At 41.4% G+C, this 27,051-nt stretch overlaps 1 protein-coding gene across 5 annotated transcripts in view; it reads left to right on the top strand.

Moving 5' to 3' along the window:
• The first annotated feature begins 383 nt into the window (after positions 1–383).
• atp11c (ATPase phospholipid transporting 11C) overlaps positions 384–27,051 on the top strand; it is a 40,505-nt gene continuing 13,837 nt past the window's right edge. For 3 of the 5 annotated variants that reach the window (XM_058649388.1, XM_058649392.1, XM_058649391.1), the window contains exons 1-11: positions 2,250–2,335; positions 14,434–14,553; positions 17,723–17,812; positions 21,251–21,331; positions 23,439–23,546; positions 24,167–24,295; positions 24,487–24,575; positions 25,794–25,844; positions 26,306–26,370; positions 26,486–26,567; positions 26,648–26,798. In XM_058649388.1, coding sequence (XP_058505371.1) covers positions 2,291–2,335; positions 14,434–14,553; positions 17,723–17,812; positions 21,251–21,331; positions 23,439–23,546; positions 24,167–24,295; positions 24,487–24,575; positions 25,794–25,844; positions 26,306–26,370; positions 26,486–26,567; positions 26,648–26,798 — 1,011 coding nt within the window. In that variant the 5' untranslated portion in view covers positions 2,250–2,290. Of the gene's footprint in view, positions 972–2,249; positions 2,336–7,556; positions 7,684–14,433; positions 14,554–17,722; positions 17,813–21,250; positions 21,332–23,438; positions 23,547–24,166; positions 24,296–24,486; positions 24,576–25,793; positions 25,845–26,305; positions 26,371–26,485; positions 26,568–26,647; positions 26,799–27,051 lie in introns of those variants that run through there. The other 2 variants (XM_058649389.1, XM_058649390.1) reach the window with 2 other exon arrangements.

Here is a 27,051-nt window from a genome sequence, read left to right on the forward strand (position 1 = left end):
CATGAGGGTCGCTGGTGCTCATCCCAGCTGACATAGGGTGAAAAGTGGGGTGCAATTTGAGTCCAGTTTGCCTCATACCCAAATCTGCATGTTTTTGTACTGTGGTAGAAAACCGGACAACCTGGAGAAACCCCATGCACACACACGGATGAGAACATGCTAAGGAAACCAAACTATTTTATTTTTGTACACTTAATCAAACACACTTCCTGAATGTTACACTACATGTTAAACCCTGTTGTGCTCCACTCCTTCATCCCAGATCCATGCAGGCAAAGAGGAGAGATTGTAGTTTTAAGCCACACCACATTACCCACAATGCAGCTTGAGCGAAACTCGCCGCACCTTCTCCGGGTGGAGCTTGTGAACGTGGGAACGTCTGTGCCTGTGGTCGCCGCTGCTGCTGCTGCTGGTGGAGCTGGAGGAGTGAAGCTGGAGGAGTGAGGCTCGCATGACAGAGGGGGGGTTGAGGTGACTTGTACACAGCAGGGATTTGAAACAGGAGTTAAGTTTATTTGACGCGCGTGTCGCGGCGCAGTTTCCGGGTCAGCACAGCGGCAGCCGATTTGACACCGACAAATGATTTGTACGAATCCCAGCAACAGGGCGCAGAGACAAATGTCAGGCACGGTTTCAGCCGCGAGCACAGGGAAGCGCGACTAGTATCACCGCAGCGCCGACACATTTCCTCAGGGGTGGGGGGAGGTGGGGGGAGAGAATGCGAATGGTGCGAAGGTACCGAAATCAAACGAAATGGAAACCATGTAGCGTCACTGCGGCAGTCCATGTAGCTAGAACTAACGTTAGAGTAGAGAGTAGATAGCCACAGGAGCTAACATACATGTAAAGTTATTACCCGGAGACGCTGAAGCGGAGCCTGGAGGCGTGTGTTTGAATCGGGGGAGTTAGCCAGTGTCACGACATCAAAGAAGATAAACAAGAAGATGCTACGGAGAAGACTCAATCGTTTGGTATGTACACACACACATACACCACACACACCACACACACACCACTCATACAGTCTCTGTTAGCTCCTGACATCAAGCTTCTCTTGCTAACATTTGTAACTGCTCTAGTTCCGCCCTCAGAGAAAGTAGGTTGATGGGTCTAGTGTTCTCTTTCTTTCCTTCCTTCTTTCCTTCCTTCCTGCCTTTCCACAGTTGTTGCTTCAAAAAAAAATTCTGGGAAAAAACAACAACAACTAGGTTGCGTGCAACAAACTGTTCCTCCTCATTGTCACACACAATATGAAACAGATGCTGCTTTCACAAGTTGCTTAGCTCACTGGTAAATTGTTTCCAGTCAGGAAGTTGCGACAGATGCAAGCTGTGATGAGCTGCATTAAGTAGTAATTAAACTACACCATTCTTTTTCTCCCATGCTTGCTCTCCAACATGTAACTTCAACCTGTGTCATTAAATGGGACAGTGAACGCATCATGACACCTTTAAAACAAACCCGTGTCCTAAGACATGTTTTTGGTTGTTTTGGACTGATGACATGTTCACAGTCTTCTAGACTTGGCAATTGATCAGCCAGCGTGGCAAACAATCACCAGAAGAGTGTCCCAGCAGATGCAAGCTGAGGTTAGAAGAGTTATTAAACTAAAGTTCCCAGGGATTGTTTTTTTTCCTCCATGCTTGCGCAGCAAAATGTAAACTTGTCTCAGTTGGAGAGTATATATGCAAAGACACCTGTAAAACAATTACCTGCCTCCTAAGACATCATTCCATTTCTTTTCCAGGTGTCCCAAAATTGAGGATTTCCTGACTAATGTGTTTTATTTGTTTTTTAGAATTCACATGTCAAGGTTTTGGACTTGTAAACTCACCTTTTGCAAATGAACGGCAAACTCACTTAACACACTTTCTCCAGACACATCATATTGCTTCTTTTTCTGGTGTCCCAAATGGAAGTAGGGCAGTATATGATATTATTACACACTGCAACAAATGGCACTTACCATAGTTGAATAGTGGAGAGTATTATGTATGTATATATATATATATATATATATATATATATATAGATATATAGTATATTTTTTTATTTTTTAAGCTTTGTGTTTTTTCCACTTTAAAATAATACTATTTATTTGGAACATTTCAACTTTTCTGTTATAATTCCGGTTACATAAGTAATGGTGAATAGAAGTGAACCTTACAATCTCACTGTGATGAAATGGCTTTGAAGCGCTTAAATGGCTTTGAGGATCTTATTGAACATCAACGTTTCCTAAGAACTGACTCTCTGGCCAGTGTAGTGTGTTCCCGGGGTCACCATCTTCATGGCAAATGTCTTCTATAAGTTTATAGATATGATCCTATTGAAGGTAGAGTAAAGCATATCTATTTTTTTACAATCATTGATAGTTCACTTATGTTTAAGTGAATGCTAATTATTTTTGTCAAGGTTACTGTGACATTTTTTTTTTTTTTTTACATTATTCTTCACAATAATGTTTTTGGCATTTTCACAGGCTTCACTTAACAATTATGCCAATGAATTGCACTTTAAGTACAGTTAACGTACTTGTGCTGCCATTGCTTTATCCCTAATGTTACCGTGTCTCCTGCCACTGGCTTTGCTCAGTACAAGAGTTTGGCATTTTGCCCGCACAAACTGCATTGACATCATGTTTTTTCACGATTGGCCATTTTAATGCATACCCTTATTAAGTTCATCCATTGGTTTTATGGCCCTTCCTACAATAATCAGTCATAAATGAGCTCGCTGAAATTGGAGTAACTATCTGCAAAGCCAGGTTTGTATGCATAACTGCTTTTAATGCCTCTTATCATCCTCTTGTGCACAGTAACCTGTTGTCACCAGCAGGTTGAATCCCCCTCTTACTATCTGAGGAGCATAGATACTGGCAGTCACTAAGGAGGAGCCATATAATATATAATAATTATAGTGCTTGACCCCCCCCCCCCACCTCCCAGTCCCTCTCTGATGTTGCCAGGTCAGCTGATTTTCCTGCTTGTGGAGGGGATTGCTGCTGTAATTTCTCCTCAGTGTAAGCAGTAAATAATATTTTGTGCAGAGCAGCCAGCCACACTGTCACTGATGCACACAGTGCCGTTATCTTTTGCTCTGCCTCTCTGCCTCCTGACTCACGCCACCCTCTCTTTGCCCACGGCAGGTACATGTGCATCATGGAGAGGGAGGGGAAACAGACATGTAGAGAGAGTGACGACTGTGTCTCACTCGGCTCTCCCACTATGATGCACTGTGCCACTAAACCTCCAATGTGTCTTTGGAAAATCAGTTGAGATGGCTGACAGAATGGGGGGGAGGCAGCAAATGCTCTTGACAGGAAAGCAAAATCACACAGTTGGCTTTGATCTTTGTTCAAGCCCTTAAAGGCTGCAGCGGTGTGATCTGCAAGAGGTGGAGCCTGGTGAAAATGTGATGGTATTCATTGTGGGAACGGCCATGACTGCTAAAAACACCTTTTACCCACATGATGTCACGTCACATATTGTTGTTATTGTATAACCAACCTGCAGACGTTGCGTCCTTTAGCTTCTTAAACTGCGCTGAGGTCCACACTACCCTGGTGTCTTAAAGCCCTGAAAATGGAGAAGTTTATCACTTTGCTGATTCGTCATGCTTGAGTAACAAGACCCCTCCCTGACAGGAAACAAAAGGCCCACATCGCCAGTGTAGAACACAACATGTTAAATGTCCAAACAAACAATTTCCCTTTTCCCCAGTGTTCTTTGCCGACTGCAACAAGCCGTGACATTTTGTCTGCCTCTGTGATAAATGTTGCCACCTGTTGACTTGGCATGCCTTTGACAGCACTTAACACTCTGTTTTTGCATTTTCACATGGACAGGATTATTTATGATTGATGATTAATTAAAAAAAAAAAGTAAAACGTCAGTTTCTAAACTTTAACTAAACTCTAAACGTTCTACATGTGGACTAGTCCTAGGTGCTCTTACCCTGTCAAAGTAAACGGCCAAACATTGTGAATATATGCTTACATTTTCTTTGACTTTTATTTTTGACCAATTTATACACAAGTCAATTAATCAAGAAATGAATAAGCATATTGATTAATACTTAAAAGCAATCCGTTGCTGGCAGCCCTAGAAAGTAACAATTGCACGACAAATGTCGGGATCTTTTCTAACAAATTTTAGTTTGTTGTTAATGTTCAGATTCATAACTAATGTTGTGTGACATTTGCACAGATATTTTAGAATATTTTTTCTCAGGTAACCTTTTCCATTTATTACTCTAATTACATGACACATTACTCTGTCATGGTAATTTCAGTTCAGTTATTTTCTCGCCCATTATCCAGGTGCGAAACTACTTGGGTTGGTGCCTCTCACACTTCTGCTTTCCACTCTCTCTTTTCAGTGTATTCATCCTGCTACAGGCTGATGCATTTAGGTCTGCTTGTCTCTACTTGACTGTAACCCCAGCATTAGTGAACAGGCCTCTACCTGGATGGAAATGTTATGTGTGACGTTTGTGAAGGATTGTCAAATGGGTTTGGAAGCCCAGGGGCTCTGCAAACCTGTTTTCTCAGGTCAGCCTAGGGCACCCACAAAGTAAGGCATACACAGACCTGTGTCAACTTGCGTGCGCTCACCAACATTTATAAGTTGACATGTATACAGATGACCGTTGCTGCACACTTTTGCAGTTCTCTCTCGCCAACATAAACACGCATGGCGTCAGGAATTGCCTTTTCCTTGCTGCTTTACATCACACCATGTCCATCTTACTTGCAAGTATTGGGTGCATTGAGTCTAGTATGCAAATTTGATCTTGCTGTATTAGCTCTCCTGCATTCAAGTCAGTCTAGCTCTTTTTTCAATACTGTGTGTGAGCAGTTAGCAGTGCCTGCTGGAAACACATTTGGTGCTTTAATCAGCTGATGGGATACAGGAGTCCTTAAACAGAGTTGTCACTCTTGGTGCGCAGTTAGGGTAAGAGTGCATCTGAAGGCCACGCGTCCTACAACTCATGCTGGGCCATTTGATTTATTAGGCCTGTTTGATTAGGAGAGAGGCGTATTGATCAGACCTGTGCACACTTTTGCCACATTAGTCTTGCACTGTGAATTGGCTTGCAAGCAGAATTGCTTATTTTGATTTCTTAGTCTTCCTTCCTCTCTCCATCTGGTCTTCTGTGCAGTGTCCAGTAGTGGTAGTCCATGTTCAGTTGTTTGAGGGACGCAGTGTGAAGGCATCTTGCGGTGGGATAGCTGGTTAATGAAATGTGGTGGGGGGATTCCAGAAAGCCCTGTGTGACTCGGACCTGAGAAACTAGAGTGAAACCAGGGGTTTCACCTGGAGATTCTTTGTACCTCAACCTAATGCATACTCTCTTTCAGGGCTCTTGTAGTGGTGAGTTTAGAGTGGGTGGTTCAAGTATATAAAAAAAAAAAGGGAATGCCCATTGTGGCAGTTGCACTCTTCCTTCCAAAACCTAGGTCGAATTCTCAGTTTGTACCTCTAAATAATTCAGGTTGTCTCATTTATTTTGAATTCCCCTCACATTGCTCCTCCCTTTCTATCCACATATCCTTGCCAGACTAGTTGCATTCAAAGTGCACCCTGTCATCCGTTAATATATAAAGGCACGTCCAGATATTTTCTCAGCCATGCCAGTGAGATGTGAAGAAAATGCTGATATGTGTGATTTGGTGGTTGTTTCTTTTCTCCGTGTCGGAGCATGGACGCGGGATGGCAGATGGCAGCATCTGTGATGTCTGGTCAGCCCAGTTTTTCATTGTCACCTGAAATGATATGGTATCTGCTGACACGGACAAGAGGAACAGCAAAGTCCATGTCAGGATTTTACAAGCACTGAAAGGCATGTGGACATGCCGCCACCCACGCGCTCATTCAAACCCCCAGGTTAAGCCACAATAATTATCTGTACAGCAAATAGTCAGCAGACAGGGTTGTTCACTTAAGGGGGGGGAGAAAAGTGGCTCCTTTTAATGTGGTGCTATTTCAAGAGGAGGAACTGCTTGGTTAGGAAACCAAACGGAAACCCAACATGCCGTCTTAGCAGACTAAGCCGTCTAAGAGGTACATTGATTTTTGTCATTAGTCTTGTTGCCTTCCTATGCAATGTCTAAGGATAATGAATTGAATAGCAATTATAACCACTGCAGACTGGTATGTTATTAAAGGTGATGACATCGGCAGAGCAGTAGCTGAGATGGAGATTTTTAACGTTTGTCAGCAGTGGGATGTGGAATATTTTTATTTTTTTTTTAGTATTACATGGCTCTCTGCCAGATATGATGGCTAAATGAGTGCAATTGTAGTGCTTTGCAGTTTATTTAATTTACAACCCAACATAGAACAGGCTGTATATCAGGCACCCTGAGCTAAGTCGCCAAATCACACATAAAAACCAGATAATGTACAGTACAGAGAATGTGTGCTCTTAGTTGGGGGGAAAAAAGCATACTCCATTTATGGCAACACCACTTTAAATTCTCTTTAATTATAGATTAAGTGTGACAAGACTGCGGCTCAGAATCTGCCCACTTTACTTTTCTTAAAACAATAGTGTGGGTTTTCTCCATCGGAACCTTAGAAAATAACACACTTGTCCTCTCCAGGACATTCAGAGCTAACCCGTCTACATGTTGGTAGTAAGTCGTGGTTATGTTCATTGATCTTAGCTTCATCTAATACTTCATTATTCCCACCTAAATATTTTAATCTCTTTGGGTATTTTGCTTTCTTTACTCTTATTTTGGACCCTGCCTTTTGTTTGTAACGTCTTACGGGCTACTTCTTTTATTTTTATCTCTTCATTTTAGTTACTTTTGTTTGACCTTTTGGGGATTGGGGATGTTGTCACTCGTAACATTGTGTTGCTGTTGTGCGTGTCTCTGTAAATGTGTATGTCTGTGTCTATGAGAGATTGAGTGGGCCATGGAAGGTTGTATGAAAAGTGCTACATGATTAAAGTCTGGTTTGATGATTTCATGTTTTATTCAGCTGTGTTTTGATGAAAAACATGTCTGATGATGTGGAAAAGACCACAGACCTCCCTCTGTCAGCATTGCGTGACTTGCTCACACATTTCCTGTCATAACATCCTTGGTTACTTTGGGTTCCTCTACTGCATTTTTGTGTTCTTTGGTGTCTAACAATAGCCGGTAGACTCCCAACAGTGCTTGCTCATTTTCCACTGAATCTTTGTACTTTATACAGAAACTTATGACGTGGTCATTTGTTTTAGTTTGGGGTCTTTTCATCCCAACGCCACAAAATGTCAGTACCAACTTTTAGATGTTAGGCATTGGGAGGGTTGTCAGTAGATGATGGCGTTGCAAAAACATGCTTAACACATGTGTCTGTGGCTTTTTGAGGGCGGTTAAATGATTGAGGAAGTAGCTCCCACTGCAAGGTTTAGATGAGTTTCCCCTCCTCCCCATTGTCGAGGGACCCAGTGTAATGTAGGCCAGTACCAGCCCATGGTACAGTACACCCTGTGTCTTGTACAGCTGCAGGGATGCTGGTAGAACAATGAGCCTTTTCCGATCCACAACAGCTCCTTAGGATCAGCCCTCAGTTCAAGTTGTTTATTCATCAGTGTGTGCAAACAGCGGACAAAGGAGAGAGTGGCCTCCGATATGGGGTCTGTAAGTTATGCCATAGGCCAAGTGTTGGTGAATCCATGATGGAGGTAACACCTGTTACAGTTGTGACTCAGCTTTTTCCTTCATTTTTTAACTTTTTGTGTTATGTACTTTGTTAATGATGTTGAAAGATATGAATGTAGATTTGAGAGAGGGTCTCTGTTAAGTCATTTTCCTGCTTGTTGAAGTCTGTAGCGTTATTGCTTGTTTCTGTTCAGCAACATCTAATATGACTTCATTTTTAGCCATGTTGGACCTAATTTTGAAATTTGTTGAACAAAAAACATTTGTTTCATATTGCTTTAAAAAAAAAAAAAAGTCTGAAAGTTATAGAAGACAAAGTGGATGAATTCTGTTGCCAACCAACCTGTAAATTCATGTAGAGTTGTCATTTAGAGCAATGAATTAATGGATGATGAAAAGATATTTACAGAGAAATAATGACATTTTTGGTCAGATATTTATGTGTCTTAAGAGACAAGAAAAGGAGAACGAGAGACGCGGGTGCCTGATACAGAGTACTGGCGTGACACACAGCATTGACTCATTGTGTGCAACTTTCCTCTTGAATTCTAACTTTCATAATTCAGCTCTGTCCCACCTCTCATCATAGCAGCTTTATGTTGCCGTTGGGCTAGTTTTACAGTTGTCATCAACATTTCCTGAAAATGTTTATCGTGGGTGACCGATCTGAGCAATCTGTTACAGCTGAATACTATTTGGTGTTTAGGCCTGTACAATTTAATGTCATTGTCTTCTCATCGTCAATCTTTTTTTTTTGTCAGGGATTTCCTTTTATGGTTTGTGGTGCGGTGTGAGGAAAGTGCTAATAGATTATACGTTGAACAGAAGATAAGGTTGACCTGTGATGACTCCACTTAAACTGAGAGCCTTATTGTAAAACCAGATATAGTAGATAAGATCTAGTTGGATCAAATATAAAGCCGTTGTACATGCCCACTGTTAGTATGTGCACTTTGCTTTGGTTTTGCCCAGATAATTGAATGAAGTGGAGGCAGGATGCAAGCATGGATTTAACAACAAATCCTTGTTTCTGTGTGTAGTGCAGTGTTATTTCTGCACATGCAGGACTTTAAGAAGTACAAGTGTTGGTCCCGAGTGCTCTCTCTTCGTTGCACGGCTCCCTCAGTCCTCATTGAATGTGTTCTAAGTAGATTTTGTAAGTGGATTTGTAAGCTTCATGTACTGAATGAGCTTTGTTTCCTGTCAAACGGTTACAAAACCACAACAGCAGACTCATCGGACTAAAGTGTACAGGCCACTGTGTTTTTGGCTTTTTCAGTTTGCTTCTGTCATTAATTCAGCAGGGAAAGTTGGATAGGTTTGTGTCAGGGTAAAAAAAAAAACATTTTTTGTCTGCGCTCTTGTCAGCCTGCTGGCACTGTTCATTTTTCTTTTACACATCACAGAATCATCGTTTGCAGTTTGCTTAGAAAGTCTTGTCGACATCAAACGCGCCATGCTTCATTTAAACCTTGATGTCAAGCATAACAGCTTAAGATGCAGAGCAGTCCTCGGAGCCAGAACTACTTAAAGTATGCACTCTGGAGGACTCATCGGCCCATAAATAGCAATATGTTTATGTCAAGAGAATAAGGGTTATGTAAAAGGAATCTAGATTTGCCGTTTTATTGAGTGACTAAAATGTTCTCTAACCTGTTACTACCGACATGGTGAAATGTGACCTAATATAGGTTAAAAACTAGACTCTCAGATGAATAATCCCTAAGAATAAAGAGTGTGAGCAATAAGAGTGTCTCTACAATTTGTTTTCCTGTAAACCGCCTCATCTTAGAGAGTCAGCGTCCGTTTATGAACATGGTGAAAATATCATTTAAAAACCTTAACAAAGGTCTTACTGTTAGAAAAGGACTGTGGATTGCATTACAGTGTACAGGACTCTTTGGTTACCCTGTCTGTCTGCTCGGCTAAAAACACACAGATTGTGACAAAGTGGGATACTGAATAGTGAGATGGTGTGACAGGACATGGTGTCATCAGACCCGAGTCATCATTGGGATTTTGGCAGTGGCTGAATGCAGTCCTGTATTTCCCCAGCTCTCATCCTCACTAATCTGGTTCTTGTTTAACACAGAAATTCCGCTCAGAATATGCCTGTCTTCCACACTGCCCTGGTGTTTTAGAGCCCTAAAAACGGAGAAGATTGAAAATGCTACTTGCTCGTCCATACTGTATGGTTTATGTTTAGTATAAACACAAGAGACCTCTAGAACCCGTATCTGCCACAACGTCGTCTTTGCTGACTCATCATGCTTGTGTATAGGGCTGTAACTGACTGATTTAGTTGTCTGCTCCACAAAATGTCAGAACATGTTAAAAATATGTTGATCTGTCTTCCCCAACCCTTATAATTCTCAAATGTTTTGTTTTACAAAGTACAAACCAAAAGGATTTTCTTTGATATATGGAGCAAAGAAACTTGATTTAGTAGTTGATTAATAATTGCTGCCGTCCTGCCCTTGCCACATGACTCCGTTCCTGGAAGATAACAAATGGCCACTGTAGAAGACATTATGGAAAAATTGGAGGATGTTCATGCACTTGGACTGGCAGGACTCCCAGTCACCGATTTAATGTGTTTGGGTAATTTTGTATTCTAGTGTGATGTAGAGGAGTAGCTCAATGGTACTTCATTGTTGTTTGCCTCCTGGAACCAGCAGTGTCTGCCCGTCTTGTGATTGGCCAACAAGGCTTTCCAGTTATTGTTCTGTTTTTAAAAATATCCGTCCGCATATGGACTCGGTCTTAGTGGCTCACCTTTCCATCCTTGTCCCACACTGGGCTCATCCCATGAGTCCATAATTAGGGTTCGAGCAACAAGGTTGCAAGAACCCTATTGAAACTGGAAGGATTATTCCATTTAGAGTTTAGTACATGTGAGGCACAGTCAGTTCTCTACAATAATTAATGATTGGGCAATTAGATCTTAGCTCAATTGAGCACTGGGTGCAGGCTTTACTGATCTCATCCAGTTTTTGAAGCTGATGCTTTGACATCAAGAATTATGCTGCTTCGATATCGACATATTGACACTCGAATCTTGGCTGTTTTCGCACATTTCCTTGGCATGGAACAGCTTTATTTGACCTCTGACAACTAAGGCAAAGACAATGCACTCATTCTATTTTTTACTTACGTTAGCATTTCTAGTGTGATCTTTTTTGCTCAGCTCATTTTGGAGATGAGCATTTCTACCGCACATCTTAAAATTGAAGTGGGCCCTGTGGTCTGACCTTATTTATATTTTATTTTACAGTGAATCTGCCACTAAATCAATGATTGTTTAATAGTTCTTCTGTTATCTTAAGGACCCCAGGGCATGGACTATTTCCTCATTTTATATAGCATCTCATTTTAATCATGAATTAATTATGTTTGGGTAGGTGCCAACACTTATTTTATCATTCCCTAGCTTTCTTATGTATATCATCTGAGAGCTTTTGGCCAGTGTTGGCTCAATAATAACCCAACATTTATTCTCTTTCCTTCTTTTGGCTTTTCCCTTTAGGGGTTACCACAGTGGGTCATCTGTCTCCATCTTACCCTCTCCCTTGTGTCCTCTTCTGTTACCCCATCACAACATCATGAACCTTCCTTGTGGTCTTCTACCTGCCTGGCAGCTCCATCTTTAACATTCTTTGTCCAATATAATCACTATCTCTCCTCTGCATGGAACCAAACCATCTCAACCTTACCTCTCTTACTTTACGTCCAAACCTTCAGCCTGAGCTGTCCCACAAATATGCTCATTTCTAATCCTGTCCATCCTGCTCACTCCCAACAAAAAAATCTCAGCATCTTCAGCTCTGCAACCTCCAGCTATGCCTCCTGTCTTTTAGAGAGTGCCACTGTCTCCAAGCCGTACATCATAGCTTGTAGGTGTTCCCTTTCGCTGCTATCGGTCTGTCACACATCACCCTTGACACTCGTCTCCACCCACTCCACCCTGCTTGCACCCTCTTCTCTTGTGCACTGTCCATTGCCTGGTATGGTTAAACACATCCACTTTCATTACCTTGCCAAAAAGAAAAACTGAAAACCACCAACTGATTACCACCTTTGAAACTGTATCAGTAGCATGACTCGTGTGTGTGTGTATAATTTCTCCTTAATCGTGGGGCAAAGTTACAGTAATGCTCGTGGAATCTAGCCAACTAACACTGTTGACTGTCTGACCTGTAACCCCGAGTAAATCCTTTGCTTAATGCGAATTTGATTTGTAAATTGTTCCTTGCTTGCATTTTCATCCTTACTCTGCACAGGTGTTTGTGCACAAATAGCTTTCTGGCCTTATACATTGATGCCTGATGTTATACAATGTGTTTACAGTATTGTACCTAAAATGCTCCATTACATTTGTAAACGGTAACTTTTCAGACTACGTGGAGGAAACATAACATAACATCAAATAACATCCAGAAGCATTGCATTCAAATGACTGAACAATGGTATAGTCCATGGGGGTGTCCTTGGCTCACTGCTCCTGCTGGGGGCTGATTGTTGTTTGACAAAGAAAACCATTGGTGATTTTTGTGTCCTTGGATCCTGTTGTACTTCCTTTCTCTCTTCCTCCCTCTTCCTCCCACTCTTTTTCTCTATCTCCCTTCATCCTCTGGCAGCCAGGTCTGTTGGGTTCAGTCGAAGGAGTGTCAGTGTGGGCAGAGCGGGTAGGGGGTGCTACATTTGAACACCGTACTGAAGTGTGAACGTTGCTTCTCATGCATGAGTGTTATGTAAGCCTGTTTCCTCCCCTTCTTGTTCTAGACGGAGAGGTGGTTGTAAATATTTCAGAATGAAGGCAAATTATTTTGCCTTTATGTTAATGAGAGGCAAATTATTAAGTGAACTGAAGTTGTGTAGTCTGTGTTCCTGCCCTCGCACGCATAAATTAGACTTTCAAAACACTGTGGCCGTTCTTTCATCACAACCTTTCTTAGTAACAGACGTTTGGGAGCTCGCTGTCCAGGTGGCCATAATTCACACATTCGCTGGCGCTTGTCCAGGTTCTGATGTTCATGATAATCTGTTGCATAGAGCTGCATAAATTCTACTTGAGCAGAGGACGCAACTACTTTTATAAACTGCAGAGGGAGGGGAAACTTTGATTGGTCAACATCTTATCACTGTAAGATCTTCACAATGTCTGACAGGCCAATTAGTTTACTTTCATTGGTGGGAAAATAGTCTATGGTTGGTGAAGTGGTGATGATAAGAAAGAAGTGGAAAGTGGAAAATAAATGTACCTCTAACACGTTTTATTTCCCACTCCAAGAGTCTTGTGTATGGGATCAGAGTAGGATACATTTTCAAGACTTTACAAAAAAGGAAAAGTCTGTTTATGATTGTGTTCAGTTGGTCCTGTTCAGATGTGGCATTTGTGTTTGTCTCTGGCCGCCTTTTTACACCTCTTATTAGAATGAGTTTTTTTTTACAACATGCGTTCACACGTGGTTTTGACATGCGTCTCCGGGTGTCCACATCAATATTCTATTGCTATCTGATTCGCTGTGCTTAGAGCCACCAATGTATTTCCACTCATGTAGTTGAGTGGAAATATAATATCAATATCAACACTAACGTTCCAAATTTGGTCAAATCCTATTCATTCTAGAGCAGTGTGCACAGCATTGATCTGCTCAATGCCTGCTTGTCTTTCTTTGTCTATCCAGTCACACATTTTTTCTTACCTTTATTTCATTAGGAAGTCACATTTAGACATGAACTGATGATGTACTCAGAACTATCAACTTTTGATCAAAAGAATGTTAACGTGTGACTTGCATGATGTCTAAGTAGTGAGCATCAGGTTACCATATGCACAGGACAATAAACCCACTTGTTTCCACACAGTGTGGGAAATGTGTTCAACTCAAAAAGGAAAGAAACCAAGCTGGGTTTCATTTTTGCTCTCCTGTGTTATTTATTTATCTATTTATTTATGTTTGGATAGCTCCTGAAATACTATGACAACAACCTTGGTTCACTGGCTTCCTTTACGATTCACCCTAGCTACCATTTATGGAAGAGGAATGCTTCAGCTACATAATAATGAGGGGAGCCCAGAGTGTCTCTAGCTCCTGATTCAGACACTAAGGCTTAGTGTCTGAATATGTATGTGTGTATATATAGGAAGATAGATAGATAGATAGATAGATAGATAGATAGATATTTGTTTGCTGGTGTACACATCACAACTACATCATGTAGCTCAACCTGTAAATCTAAGGGGAGCATTTTCGCCCAGCTGCCCACACTCATTGCTTGTCATTGATGAGTGACCACCTGGGAGAGAAGAAATTAAGTGAGAGTTCACGCCCAATCACCATTTTGGCCCGGTGGCCCTTGCCATCATTTTCTTTTCCCCCTCATGAGTTATTGGCTTGTACTCAACATTTTGCCATCAGGGTGCTTTTTCAAATCTTTTATTGTTCTGTACCACCGTAGAAGAAAATCTAATCTTTTAATTCTTGACCTCTCTGGGGAATGTAACCCTTTTCAGAATGGATTTTTGTGATCATTGTGTGTTTGCTGAATCTGAAACAACAATGGACCATGAAACAAAAGTTGTATTTTTATGATTGATAATACCTCCGTTATGATTCAGACATTTTAGGCTTTGTTGTGTTTGATTGGCCTGATTCAGCGTCTTATCACTGTTCAAGTAGCGAGAGAATCAGCCAAACTAACTGACATTTCTGCTTTTTGCTTTTGTCCCTTCTCATGTCCACCCCCCTCTCTTTGGCTTCCACCTCTAGCTTGGCAGAGATGAGAGAATAGCAGACCGTAGGACAATCTATGTTGGTCATCGATCAGGATCCACCAATGATGCCATCATTCCTCCCAAGTTCTGTGACAACAGGATTGTGTCCTCCAAGGTAAGAAGCACCCTCTCTCAGACCTGGTGTTAACACTCACTAGGAAGTGTAAAAATACTTTATGAAACTGTATTGGATCAGACAACGTCAGTAGAGTAGGCTTGCTTTAGTTCATCTTGTGGACAAATATGGGTTCACACATGTAAAAGAATCCAGTTGCATGTGGATTGTGTACAAGACTACTTTGTAAATATGGCTTGAGTGACTGGAAGTGAAGCTGCATTCCTCGACACACCCTTGCGTTCATGCCTGTGTTTCATTTATGATCTTATCACTCAGAGCAGATGTTATTCCAGGTCTGAATGTTGTCTCATGCAAATACCAGGGTTTCACAGTGACTGAATGTCAAGATGAATGTTCCCACACTTTGTTTTTCTCTCTCTTTCGTTTTTTCATGTCGACTGCCTTCAGACACTTTCTTCTCTATCTAACACTTGGACTGTAGAACAAACTGTCGTCCTTTCTGTATCCCTCCTCCCACTGACTGTCCACATGCTTGTCTTCACTCTCCCAGCAGAGGGTGATTATTCGTCTGTCACTGGGCTGAAATGCATGGGTGCTATTAATGTACTAGCAGGGTGGGCAATTTGTTTGTTTTCCCTCTGGGCTGTGATAGATTGCACCCCACTTGTCTAAATGTCACCCCTCAGCCCTGTGTCAGCAGCTGGCTTGGGCATGTGTTGTGCTGGCTAGACTTTTGAATATGAAGGGGTGAAAATGATGGAGAGAAAGACAACAATAGGATTTATATTAGGGGTGCACACCCTTCCCTCCAATGGAGGGATGCATCCCCATGAGCTCTGTTCCAAATAAGCCCAATCCATAAAGGTATCACTGCTTACCCTCAATTGCTATTTCAAAAAAGACCTAAATCTGACATAGTTTATTTCCATTTTCTGACACATTAAAACAAGCATAATTACAGAACTACCTATGTGTTGTTGTGTTTATTACATCGCCACAGACGGCCTAAAGTCTAATGTAAAGTGACACACCCTTGCCCAGGTGCAGTTGAGTGAAAAAGGGGGAAACAGAGATAATCTTGAACTCTTTGTAGCCCACCCAGTAATTTATTTACTTTGCAAAGCCTCTCTAACACTGAGAATAAATATTACAATTTCTCTAATGGCACAAATTTAGTCAAAAAGGAGACAAAAATACTATCAGAATATGTTTTATCTGAGAAGGTTCTTAGCCAGGTTTGTTGTATGTTAAGGACTTTAGCTATAGGCAACTGGCCTTGCTTTAGATAAGTTGAAGCTGTTTTACCTCTGATCCAAGAGGCTTCTTCAGTTCTGACTAACTCCTATAGCCCTCTGAAGGCTGGATACCTTTCTAAAGAGTCATTGAGAAAGGTATCCATTATGTACAATGCAGGTTGTTGAAATGCTGAAATGAGTTCAGGAGAATCTGCTTTAGTTTTTTTTTTTTTAAATCCACATGGAACCAGTGTTTTGGGAGCACTGAAAAGCTATTTTTGGAAAACTGGTCACAGAGTGGGAAAATCTCAACACACCACCCTTAGGTTTTTGTGTTTTCAACCAAAGCGTTTCATTGGGAAAACGATGATGTAACAGTCCCATCTTTCTCTTTCGCTTTCATTTGCTGTCGCAAATCATCTTTGTCTTCTTGTGTTTGGAGTTTGCTAAATGATAACTTTTATTTAATTTCCTTTGGCTTGATTCATTCTGTCTCTGTTTCTGTGACTGTTTACATTATAATGTATACTTATACTTAAGCTTTATTTTTAAGTTTATACACAGCGTGCATGCTTTATGTGCATCCTCAATGTCTCATTCTCCATTTTTCGATACAATATGGCTCTAGTGTTTAGAGGCGTTTATAGTGTTTAGAGTCGTTTGTAGCATTCCTTGAATCAATGTAGTGCTTTATACATTTTAGAATGAAAAAGGAAAAGATCTTACAGGGTAAGACAAGTGGATAAGGCCTCAGTTTCGCCTGAGTCAAGTGGTGAATGAAATGAAGGTGGTTAAGGACACCTGAGAGACACATGAGACACAGAGACTGTTATTACCCTTCTTGTGTTGGGCCATGTTGTTTGTGTATATAAGTGTGTGTACTGAGTAACTGGTTGAGCGAGAGAGAGTGAGAGACAGGTGCAGTTGAGTGTGTGTGAAGCATAAGAAGCTGGGGACCGAGCAAAGTTAGTATTAGCAAAGCCCAAGAAAGGTACTAATATTCAATGTTCTGTGCCAGTGCAAAGAAATAAATGTCCAGACTCTGATTCATCACATTAAAAGACAGGACAGAGATTGGTTCATAGCACATTTATATTGATATGGTTTTAATACACCAACGTATAATGTGTCTTTTATTACAGATTACTGATTTGTATTGGTCTCTTGTTACACGTCACCCCTCATTTATATTGATGCAGAGGGTCCCAGTGCAGATGGGCCTATTAATTGGCTCCTGCCTGTACGTCAGGGAACACAGTCTTAAATTAACCCGACCGTAGTGTTTATGCTCCTCCATGTCTCTGCTCTCAATCATCCTGTTGCACTGTACAATGACCGATCTCTGTCTTCCCACTCTTGCTTGTGTTTCTACATTCTACATCACCTCACCACAGCCACCCCCACCTCTCCACCCCAATCTCATTACTTTCTTTCTTTTTCCTCTCTGGCAAAATGGGATGGATTATTCTGCTACCACTGCATTTCAACACTCTCCCCCTTCATAAGCAGTGCTTTATTGCTCTTTCTCTGTGAACGTGCTTGGATGAGTGTGTGTGTTGTTCACCCCGATACTTTGTTTGGCGGCAGTGGCACAAAGTTGCTTGCGAGATATTGTCGAGCTGTCGCCCAGGGATTTAAGTAGATAATTGTGATGCCGTAGCCCTGATGGTATCGGCAGTCACAGCCACTTAAAAAAGAACAACACATACAGAAACAGTCATCACCTTGATGAATTCTTTTGCTCAGAATTTTGAAGAGATCCAAATTAAAGTCTCTGCTTATAAATAACAGAGACTCCAGCCTACTGATGTTACCTTGTTCTCTTCCGTCGCTCAAACTGAATTCATACACGTAGGAGTCAATGACTATTGAACACCTCTTGGCTCTTTCCAGCAGCAGCAGCTAACACAGTTAAAGAGTAATACCTGTTCATGTGACTTACATGCATGTTTTCTTTTTTTTTTTCACAGTATACAGTATGGAACTTTCTACCAAAGAACCTGTTTGAACAGTTTAGAAGAATTGCCAATTTCTACTTCCTCATCATCTTCCTGGTGCAGGTAAGGACAAGCTATTTCAAAGTGTCTTATTCAGATTACGAAAAACATACACAGGGTATTATGTCAAGGTTTGAAAAATGATGTATGCAAATCTGTTGAGAAAAAAAAATATATATATATTAAGGTAAGAAAAGGTAATACTACATATTCTGGATTAAAAGGCAAGAAGGAACATTTTCCGATGGAAACATTTATATGATAATTACGTCTGTGTTTCTATGAAAGGAAAAGGTCTCGTATAGTAATTAAAAATGATCTTTTGTCATTTTTATCTTCTGTTGTGTGTGTGCGCTATCATTTTCTCCTAAGTGGAAACTGTGAGCTGGCGCTGACTAAAATACAACTCTCCTTTCACGTCCTCTTTCCATGGAGATGGAATCTACCCTTTCTCCTTTTATCAATAACCTAAACTAGTAGAAACAGGTGTGGTGGTGGTGGACCTGGACCTGAATGTTTTTTCTCTAGTTGCATACTGACAGACTTAACTCACATAGTGACTGCCTCCAGAAGTGCAGCAGCATTCTAAACTGACAAATATCAGAGTTGCTACCGTCATTCTCCGTCAATGGCAGATCAGTCGCTGTGTTTATTTTTCCCCTTGGCCTTTGTTTCCACTCGGGGTTTCCACTGCACACGTATCATATCTAAAAAAAAAAATAGCATTATTAATAACAATAATAATAATAATAATATAATAATAATAAGTGTGTTGAATTACTTCTCTTCCTCTCACAGTTATTATATTGCTTCCACCTGTATTTAAAGCCTTTATTTTCCACTCAGTTTGTTAAACTCTATATGATTCTCAGCAAATGGATGCACATTTAAGTGCCGTTTGTTCATCAGCTGAGGAGTTTACAAGGAGCTAATGCAGCACACTTACTGTATGTGGGAGGAAACCACCGAGCTTGTTTGCACCACTCGCACTAAACTGCCTATTGCTGTGTGTGCACACAAGTGTTGTTAGAGTGGGATGCGTGCTGTGTAGATTTTTGTGTGTGTGTGTGTTTGTGTGTGAGAACACAAAGTATGAATGTGCGTGTGCATGTGAAATGTGACTCAGTGGGTGTCCGTGGTTTGCTGATGTTGTTTACCCAAGCTGCAGCGTGGTTGGCATTTCTCCACTAATCCAGCTTCTCTTCAAGCGGCTCCTCATCCTAGCCATTCACTTTTCCTCATGCATTATATTAGGAGAGAGCAGATGAGGGCGGGTAAAAAAAACAAAACAAGTACATATAGTGTGCACTCATTTTACTCTCATATCTCACATACACAAATAAATCCGCTGACGTCCCCCGAGAGGCTTCATGCAAATGGTCTTTCAACGACTAAATGTCATGCATCATCAAACTCTGTTTTATCTCTCTCTCTTTGTCATTTGTGGCCCCTCCCGCAACCCCCCGCACCCCCAAATCTCTGCAGCGTTGCACTGCTGACGTCAGCAGGCAGGAAGCCCTCTGTACTTCTGAGTGCCACAAATAGACACTGGCTGGTATAAAAGCACCACTCTACTATAAATAGCCCTGCGTGTCTTTGCTTGAATTTGATCGAATGAGAAGAGAGAGAGAGAGAGAGAGAGAGGGCAAGAGAAACAGTGACGCGAGACAAATGGAGAGGGTGAAGGGTTAGGAGGATGCGAGTGCCCGCAGCACCGCCCTGGAAGCCCGAGGACCTGCTGTCTGTCACTCACTCTGACACACTTCCTGGCTCAGAGGCTTTTGTGCTGCTCCGCTTTGCTGCCCTGATATCTCACCAGCATATCAGGATCAGCACAGTTCTCCTCATGCTGGGATTTTCTTGTTGAAATGTTCATTTCATGCCAAGGAGAAAGGGTCGTGTTAACCATCTGAAAACTTTCTGCTGATTATTGTGAACCGGCACTAATAAACGGGGACGGGATCGCTGTTAGAGTTAGTGTTACACGGCTGTCCTTGACACAGTTATGTGAGTTCATAAGACGATCCCGGAGTGAGACATTAAAGTGTTTTCTTTTTAGAATCGCCGTTGATGAACAGATACTAAAAAAAGCCACCGCCGTAATTTCTCTTTTTATAGTCTCCAGTTGAACAGTTGCCAAAAGAAACCTGTCCTGAAAGTGCCAAAGACTTATCAAAATCAAACAACGTTCAGGCTGAAAGTTGGCTCTGTGAGTTTGGCCATCTGGCTGCTGCACCAGAAGGACACGCTGTCCTCGGCCCTCTCGGTAGTTGCTGTTTTTCTTTCTGTCATTCGGCGAATTTCATTCCATTTATACCACAAGACATTTGTAAAGGGGAAAAAAAAAATGTGCTGCCTCATTACCTTCCTCTGCCGTTCACCACTTCTCAGGCTTAAAAATGATCATGCCAAACATTGGAGTGCGAGCATGATTGGGGTTAACGTCGCTTTTCTCATGAGACCAAAACAACACGGTATATCAGTGCACCAGCCAGGTGTAGTAAGTGTTTGCTCCACAGTTTTGATACACAGTAGACTCTCATCTCTGGCTCACAGCACACAAGTCGACTGCAGCAGAATTGTTATTTTATCTCCTGTCTCCGTGGAATTGTTAACTACTACAAATATAATGCAGACTCTCCTCTGAATCTGCACTCCTCCAATGTGGTCGATGTACACTAGTCCGTCGCTGCCTTGTAATTGATTTATCCCGTAGTTAATTATAATCACAGTAAAGCTCGGATAGGCTCGCAGCCGACCGCCCTTATACATGCTTGTGTGTGTGTGTGTGTATACATTTGTATTGTTACAGACTGTGCGATCATTGAGCAAGCAGCATTTTTTGTTTCATTCTCAGTCAGAGCACAGGTGAGGAATACACTGGAGATTACTCGATGAAGCATTGCCCGTTCTTACTTGAGCTGATTTCTGTCTGGTAGCGTTTAATTCTCCTGGTCAGCTTAATGTGTCCTGCCTGTGTGAGCTGTAATTCACACTCTGGCTCAGTGGGAAGACTAGCCTGCATTCTGCAGCCTCAGAAATGCCACACTAAATCCGTCTTATTTAAGTCATATTATGCCAACACTCAAGGCCTTTTGTGTACTAGCTGTTCAGCCTTGGTTAGGCTGAACTGTCCCTGAACTGTTTGGGATTACCTGATCACAGGTCCCGTACTTACCACTATTATCTCTACTTAACCCCCTATTATACACAAATACACACACACTGCGTGCCCCCGTCCCTCAAAATAAACGAAATCCTTTGATACCCTCAAAACATTCAGGGAGCAGGAGAAACATCTCGCAAGAAACGGACTACACCCGGCATTTAGAGGCCGAGCCCCGTCTTCTAAACCCTAACCACATTCTCCTCCTATAACCACAGACGCACACATGTGCCACAGTAAAACATTTGTTTATAAGTGACGTATTGAGTGGCTTTTCAGTTTGAAGGTCACACTGTTGCCCGAGTGTTAACTTGATATTTCTTTTTCCTCCATAGGTGATAGTAGACACTCCCACCAGCCCAGTCACCAGTGGCCTACCCTTATTTTTTGTGATCACCGTAACGGCCATCAAGCAGGTAAGCCGCTGCCACACGAGGTGTCACACAAACTCCTTTTTATTGTTTATTGTCGCTCTCTCCTAACCTGCCATTGCCTGTCCAATTTGCATTTTCCCAGAGACACGCCAATATCCTTGTGTGTGTGTGTGTGTGTGTGTGTGTGTGTGTGTGTGTTAGTGATTGAAAATCTAGCGAGCTGAGAAAAATATTCAGGAGAGCTGAGGCAGTTTGTAGATGCCTGACGCGGAGAATAGAGATTAGCCAAGGTAGTTCATAAAATAAGATAAGATGAGATGATCCTTTATTAGTCCCACAATGGAGAAATGTACACGGTGTCATAGCAGCAGAGACAGTTAAGGTAATCTATGAATGTACAATAAAGAAGTTGACTATTGACTATTAAAATTATAAAAATATAATTTACTATACAAGAAACCAGAATATACACAGTATGGTCTTAATATTGCCAGTGTAAACTAGGTTTGCACTTGTGATATTGCACATGGGATTAGATTAGATTAGATTAGATAAAACTTTATTGGCGCCACAGTGGGTGAAATTCACTTGTTAAAGCAGCTCATAAAAGTAGAAAAAAAAATATTGCACTTGTGTAAAATGACAATGTTCTATTGCACTTGGATGAGTAACATGTCACATGTGGTCTAACGGCAGCAGGGAGGATTGACCTTCGATTTAAGATTTTACAAGCAACAATTCTGCAGTTCCCACAAAGGAAGGGCCAAAGAGGCACAGATAAGTTGGCTGCTTGTTTGCCAAGGCCATTTATGTGAATGCTTTTCACATCTACCCTAAAAACAGACAACTTACTATTGTTGCGTCAAGTGTGACCTGTGCAAAGAACTATAGTCTATACTGCACTGACCTGATAATACAGTTAAGATAGCGATGCACTTCACTTGTTTGTTTTCCAGTTCAATAAAATACACAAAACCTAAATCCAGTGGCCTGTTTTATTGCTATGGCTGATCTGTACACGGAGCAGGTCATTCAATACTGTGGTGATACAGATTCAACAGATCTCAATAACACTAGGGCTGCAACTAACCATTCTTTTCACATTTGATTCATCTGTCGATTCTTGATACATTTCATGAAACTGTCGATCGGTGTTTCCCAAACCTCGAAATGATATGTCTTGTTTTGTCGATAAACTAAAAAACTTTTTATATGGAGCAAAGAACCCAAAAAATATTGACGTTTAACAAGCTAAAAAAAAAAAAACACCCTTCCTTTGTGTTTTGTATTAATGTGCGGAGAGTGAGAGCAGAGGGGTGGTGTCTATTTCTGTGACTGCATTGCTACTACATCCTAGCTTTAGATGTATTGTTTCAGGTTTGGCATTTTTTTCTAAGGTGTGACTGCTGTGTCTTTGAAATATACGGTGGGTGGACTTCCTTCTGAAAATATATGGGATGCACTGATAACACAGGCTTTGAAGTTGGAAACCACAGCGATCTGCTCGACCCTATTATTCAGACTGAAGTGAAGTGTGTAGTTCAACTGAGAGCCGTTCGTGGAATCCTCTCCTCTTCTCTAACCCCCTTCATCCAACTGGTATCATTTCTCTGCAGCAGACTTCTCTCTCTCTCTCTCTCTCTCTCTCTCTCTCTCTCTCTCTCTCTCTCTCTCTCTCTCTCTCTCTCTCTCTCTCTCTCTCTCCTTCCAACAAATTTCCCGTTTACACCAAGCTCCACCTTGGCACACACGTTTGTCTCTTTCTGCATCTCTGCACCATTGCCTCTGTCTCCATCACTATCTTTAAGTACTTATGAAGTATACATTAGGCTTTGTGCCTTACGCTGCTGCAGCCCCATGCATTTTTTGTTTTTGTGTTATTTATTTATTTATTTTTGACCAGACTCAGTATTTTCCGTGGTGCACTGTTCCGGTGCAGTGCTGCTGCAAGATGAAACTAAGTGTAAAGATTGTATTGTACGCATAAATGTTTCCCTGTCATCCGTTATTACCGGTGGGAGCTCCAGTCGATCCTGTGTGTATGTCCGTATGCCAAGTCTTGTCACATTTCATTCCACAAAAACAACATAAATAACCTATTAGTTCATCTGGACCGTAACGGAATTCTGATTTTGTAATGTTGCTGTAGGGCTACGAGGACTGGCTACGGCACAAGGCTGACAATGAGGTGAACAAGTATCCAGTCACAGTAATCGAGGACGGCAGAAGAATACGGAAGGAGAGCGAGAAGATCAAGGTACTTTTCACCAGCAGCCACGTCTATGCGTCACTGGAATAAATATTTCCTTAGAGACGTGGCTAGGGATAATATGCTGGCAGCTTGTCATGACAGAGAGTGAAATTCATGCACAGGGGGAGACCGTGCTCTGTCTACTGAACTGATTAGATGTTCAAACATGCTTGTCTCGGTAATTATTATATCCAGGGTGTTGTATTTTTTTTTTACCTATTTGCAGAGGGTAGTAAAGAATACTTTGAAATCAGTATAGTTATTAAAAATGTTTTATTATTTTTCTTTTTCACATGAACCACATAGTTGTGCCAAAGGCCGACCCGTTCTAAGGGACGCCGCTGATATTTGACATCCAGCTGTCAAAACCAAAACACAGCTGTTCACAGCTGCTGTCAGCACGGTTCACACAATTGTAACAACTGTAAAGTGACCTCCTAGTGTGTTAGGGTTAAGAGCTGAAGCAAACATTGTTTTAGCAACCCAAAGAGAGACGCCTTACTTATTAATTGTCAGAAGCAAAACAGAGTATAAGAATCATAAAATGCTCATAATAATAGTTGGAAAGAAGCAAAAAAAATATTGTGATGTTGAAAAATATTTACATGTTTATTTCCTTTGCTCAGGTTGGAGATGTTGTGCAGGTGGAAGAAGACGAGACCTTTCCCTGTGATTTGATACTGTTGCAGACGAGCCGAGACGATGACACGTGTTTTGTCACCACAGCGAGTCTGGATGGAGAGTCCAACCATAAAGTAAGATTGGGCCGTGCTTGTCTTTGGCTTGAATGACTAAACCTGAAACCTAAGTGTGTTCTAGTTTATTTTCTAGTGAAGTTGTATATTTATTATTTATTTTTTGTTCACATTCATCCAGCTATCTCTGACTCATTGTGTGTTTATGTGAGACAAGCGAAAGCTAAACTTCGCTTCTTCCCTCTGTCCAGACACACTACACCGTGCCAGACACAGGGAGGGATCTGGAATCTCTCAATGCCACCATCGAGTGTGAACAGCCTCAGCCTGACCTTTACAAGTAGGCACTCATCATGTGACCCAAGAAGATTTACACTTCATGAATGCAATGCCTGTGGTTTGTTGGGAAATGGATTAACACAATATCAGGTGGAAATATCCTGAGTCTATTATTCACTTCAACTGTGTTAAGTCGAGCAGTTGTTGTAAGCCACTGTGTGCTTATGTTTCATAGGTTACATATTAGGAATGGTGAAAGTGGGTCTGTATTTCTAGTAGGTTAATTTTTATTCCTCATGTTGGAATCTCAGCCGAGCCAAAAGGAACCTTTGTCTCCCTCTTGGGGCAATATTTTTCACTCAGCCCAACATTTTAGTAGTGTTTGAGATGTGCTAAGTCAGCTATGGCACCAAATGCTTACTGTTGAGACTCGGTGAAACTGACAGCATGCTGCAGTCTAACCACCAGTAATTAGTTGGCTCTGAAAGAACAGCTCTTGCTTTTAGGTAATTTAGTACTTATAGTCTTGTCAAGTAAATGGACTCCGTCTGAATTTCGGTACCTCAAGTTCATTACCACTGTACTTGTAACAAATGCAAAGCTAATATCATATTGACCTCTTCCATACGAGTACAGGGGGCAACGCGAATAAGTGCAGTACAGGCGATCTATGCACACAGTAGGATGTGCCAATCCTAACATGTAGCATACCAAAAGGACGGGAAGAAACGCGGCTAAAAGACTCTACCAGCATTGCCACCTAAATGAAACACAAGTCAAACTCCAAGCAATTATATGAGCATGTAACAAAAATGGCAAAAACAGCCAGCCATACAAACAGTTTGTCGTATGACGAAAACTCCGTGAGCTAAAAGCCAGAGAGTTACTTTCCTTGGTCAAAAATCTCCCAAAAATCAATTTCCTGCTGGAAAAAACGCTGCTTATGTCATCAACCCCTATGCTCAGCAAGTTCCTGGTTGTTTACATAAAGACAGAGGGGTTTTAGAGTGGAGTGTGTGTTCTTCGTTCAATATACTATCTACGGATTTACTTCCTTCTGGTCCATCATTGGTGTTTCTAAGGGGAATTTGGGTGCCACCCCTCGATTCCTCCGACTGTGATTGATCGATAGAGGTGTCAATCATCCCAATCAACCCTTGGGTTACCGAGATATTTGCCCGCGTAACCCCTCAGTCCACTCCACTGTACTTGCAAAGCTAATATCGTATTAATTGTGTGATATTCAGTTGAGTGTGTCTGTGATTTTTTTTTGTTTCAGGTTTGTTGGCCGCATGCACATCTACACAAGTAATCAGGATCCTGCGATGAGGTAAAATCCCTCCTGCGTAACCACCTTATCACTTCAAATAAGAGCAAAATCAAAACAGAGTTGCTAAAGGACTCATTTGTTTACCTTTGCGTCACCGACAAATCATTATTCCATTGATCCTTCATTGTCGACGATCATTAAAATTAAATCAGGCTGGCGTGCCTTTAAGTGACTGCTTCCAGATCTCCCCCACAGGCATTTATTATTGACCGTTTTGTAATGGCCATGTAAACAAATGCCAACAAATGTTCTTCTCAAGAACACTGGGACTGGTTCGCCCAGACTACAGTCATACAGTGTATCGTCAGTATTTTAGAGTGGATGCCAAGCCCGACTGCCAGGTTTACATTTAGAAAATGTGTGAGCGTGTGTGAGTGTGAGTGTGTGTGTGTGTGTGTGTGAGTATGAATGTCACAGACTCTGTTTGACTGTGAACCATTTGTACTGATGTGATTGTGCAGGTCGTTGGGCCCAGAAAACCTACTGCTGAAAGGGGCAACTTTAAAGAACACTCAGAGGATCAGTGGTTAGTCAAATGATATCGCCTTCATTCCAATAACATATCAGTATTAGTGAAGAAGCCTCAGCGTCTATAAAGCAAGTCTCCTCTTTTTCTGCTGTCTGTCTGTCTGTGTCTCAAGGTGTTGCTGTTTACACTGGCATGGAGACAAAGATGGCTCTTAACTACCAAGGCAAATCTCAGAAACGTTCTGCTGTGGAGAAGTAGGTTCATTAAGTGAAGTGTGTTTAAACTCGTTTTAAGTATCTTTGGTGTTCTCAAAACTGATGCCTTATGTTTTCAGGTCTATAAATGCCTTCCTACTCGTTTACCTTTGCATATTGGTGAGCAAGGCCCTTGTGTGTACTACACTGAAGTACGCGTGGCAAGGCACGCCTGGACAAGATGAGCCTTGGTACAATGAGAAAACGCAGACAGTGAAGGAAACCAATTTTGTGAGTACACATTTTTGCGACACAGACAGACTTATATTGTGTTTTAACTTGCTTATTTTATTTTATTTTATTTTATTTTATTTTATTTTATTTTATTTTATTTTATTTTATTTTATTTTATTTTATTTTATTTTATTTTATTTTATTTTATTTTATTTTATTTTATTTTATTTTACTGCCATGCATGTAAAAACCCAGTGTTTACATGCATCTCTCAAACATCACTTGTGAAACCTCTCGCAGTGAAATGGCG

Source organism: Solea solea, chromosome 14 (genome assembly GCF_958295425.1).
Source record: "Solea solea chromosome 14, fSolSol10.1, whole genome shotgun sequence".
In the NCBI taxonomy this organism is placed as follows: Eukaryota; Metazoa; Chordata; class Actinopteri; order Pleuronectiformes; family Soleidae; genus Solea; species Solea solea.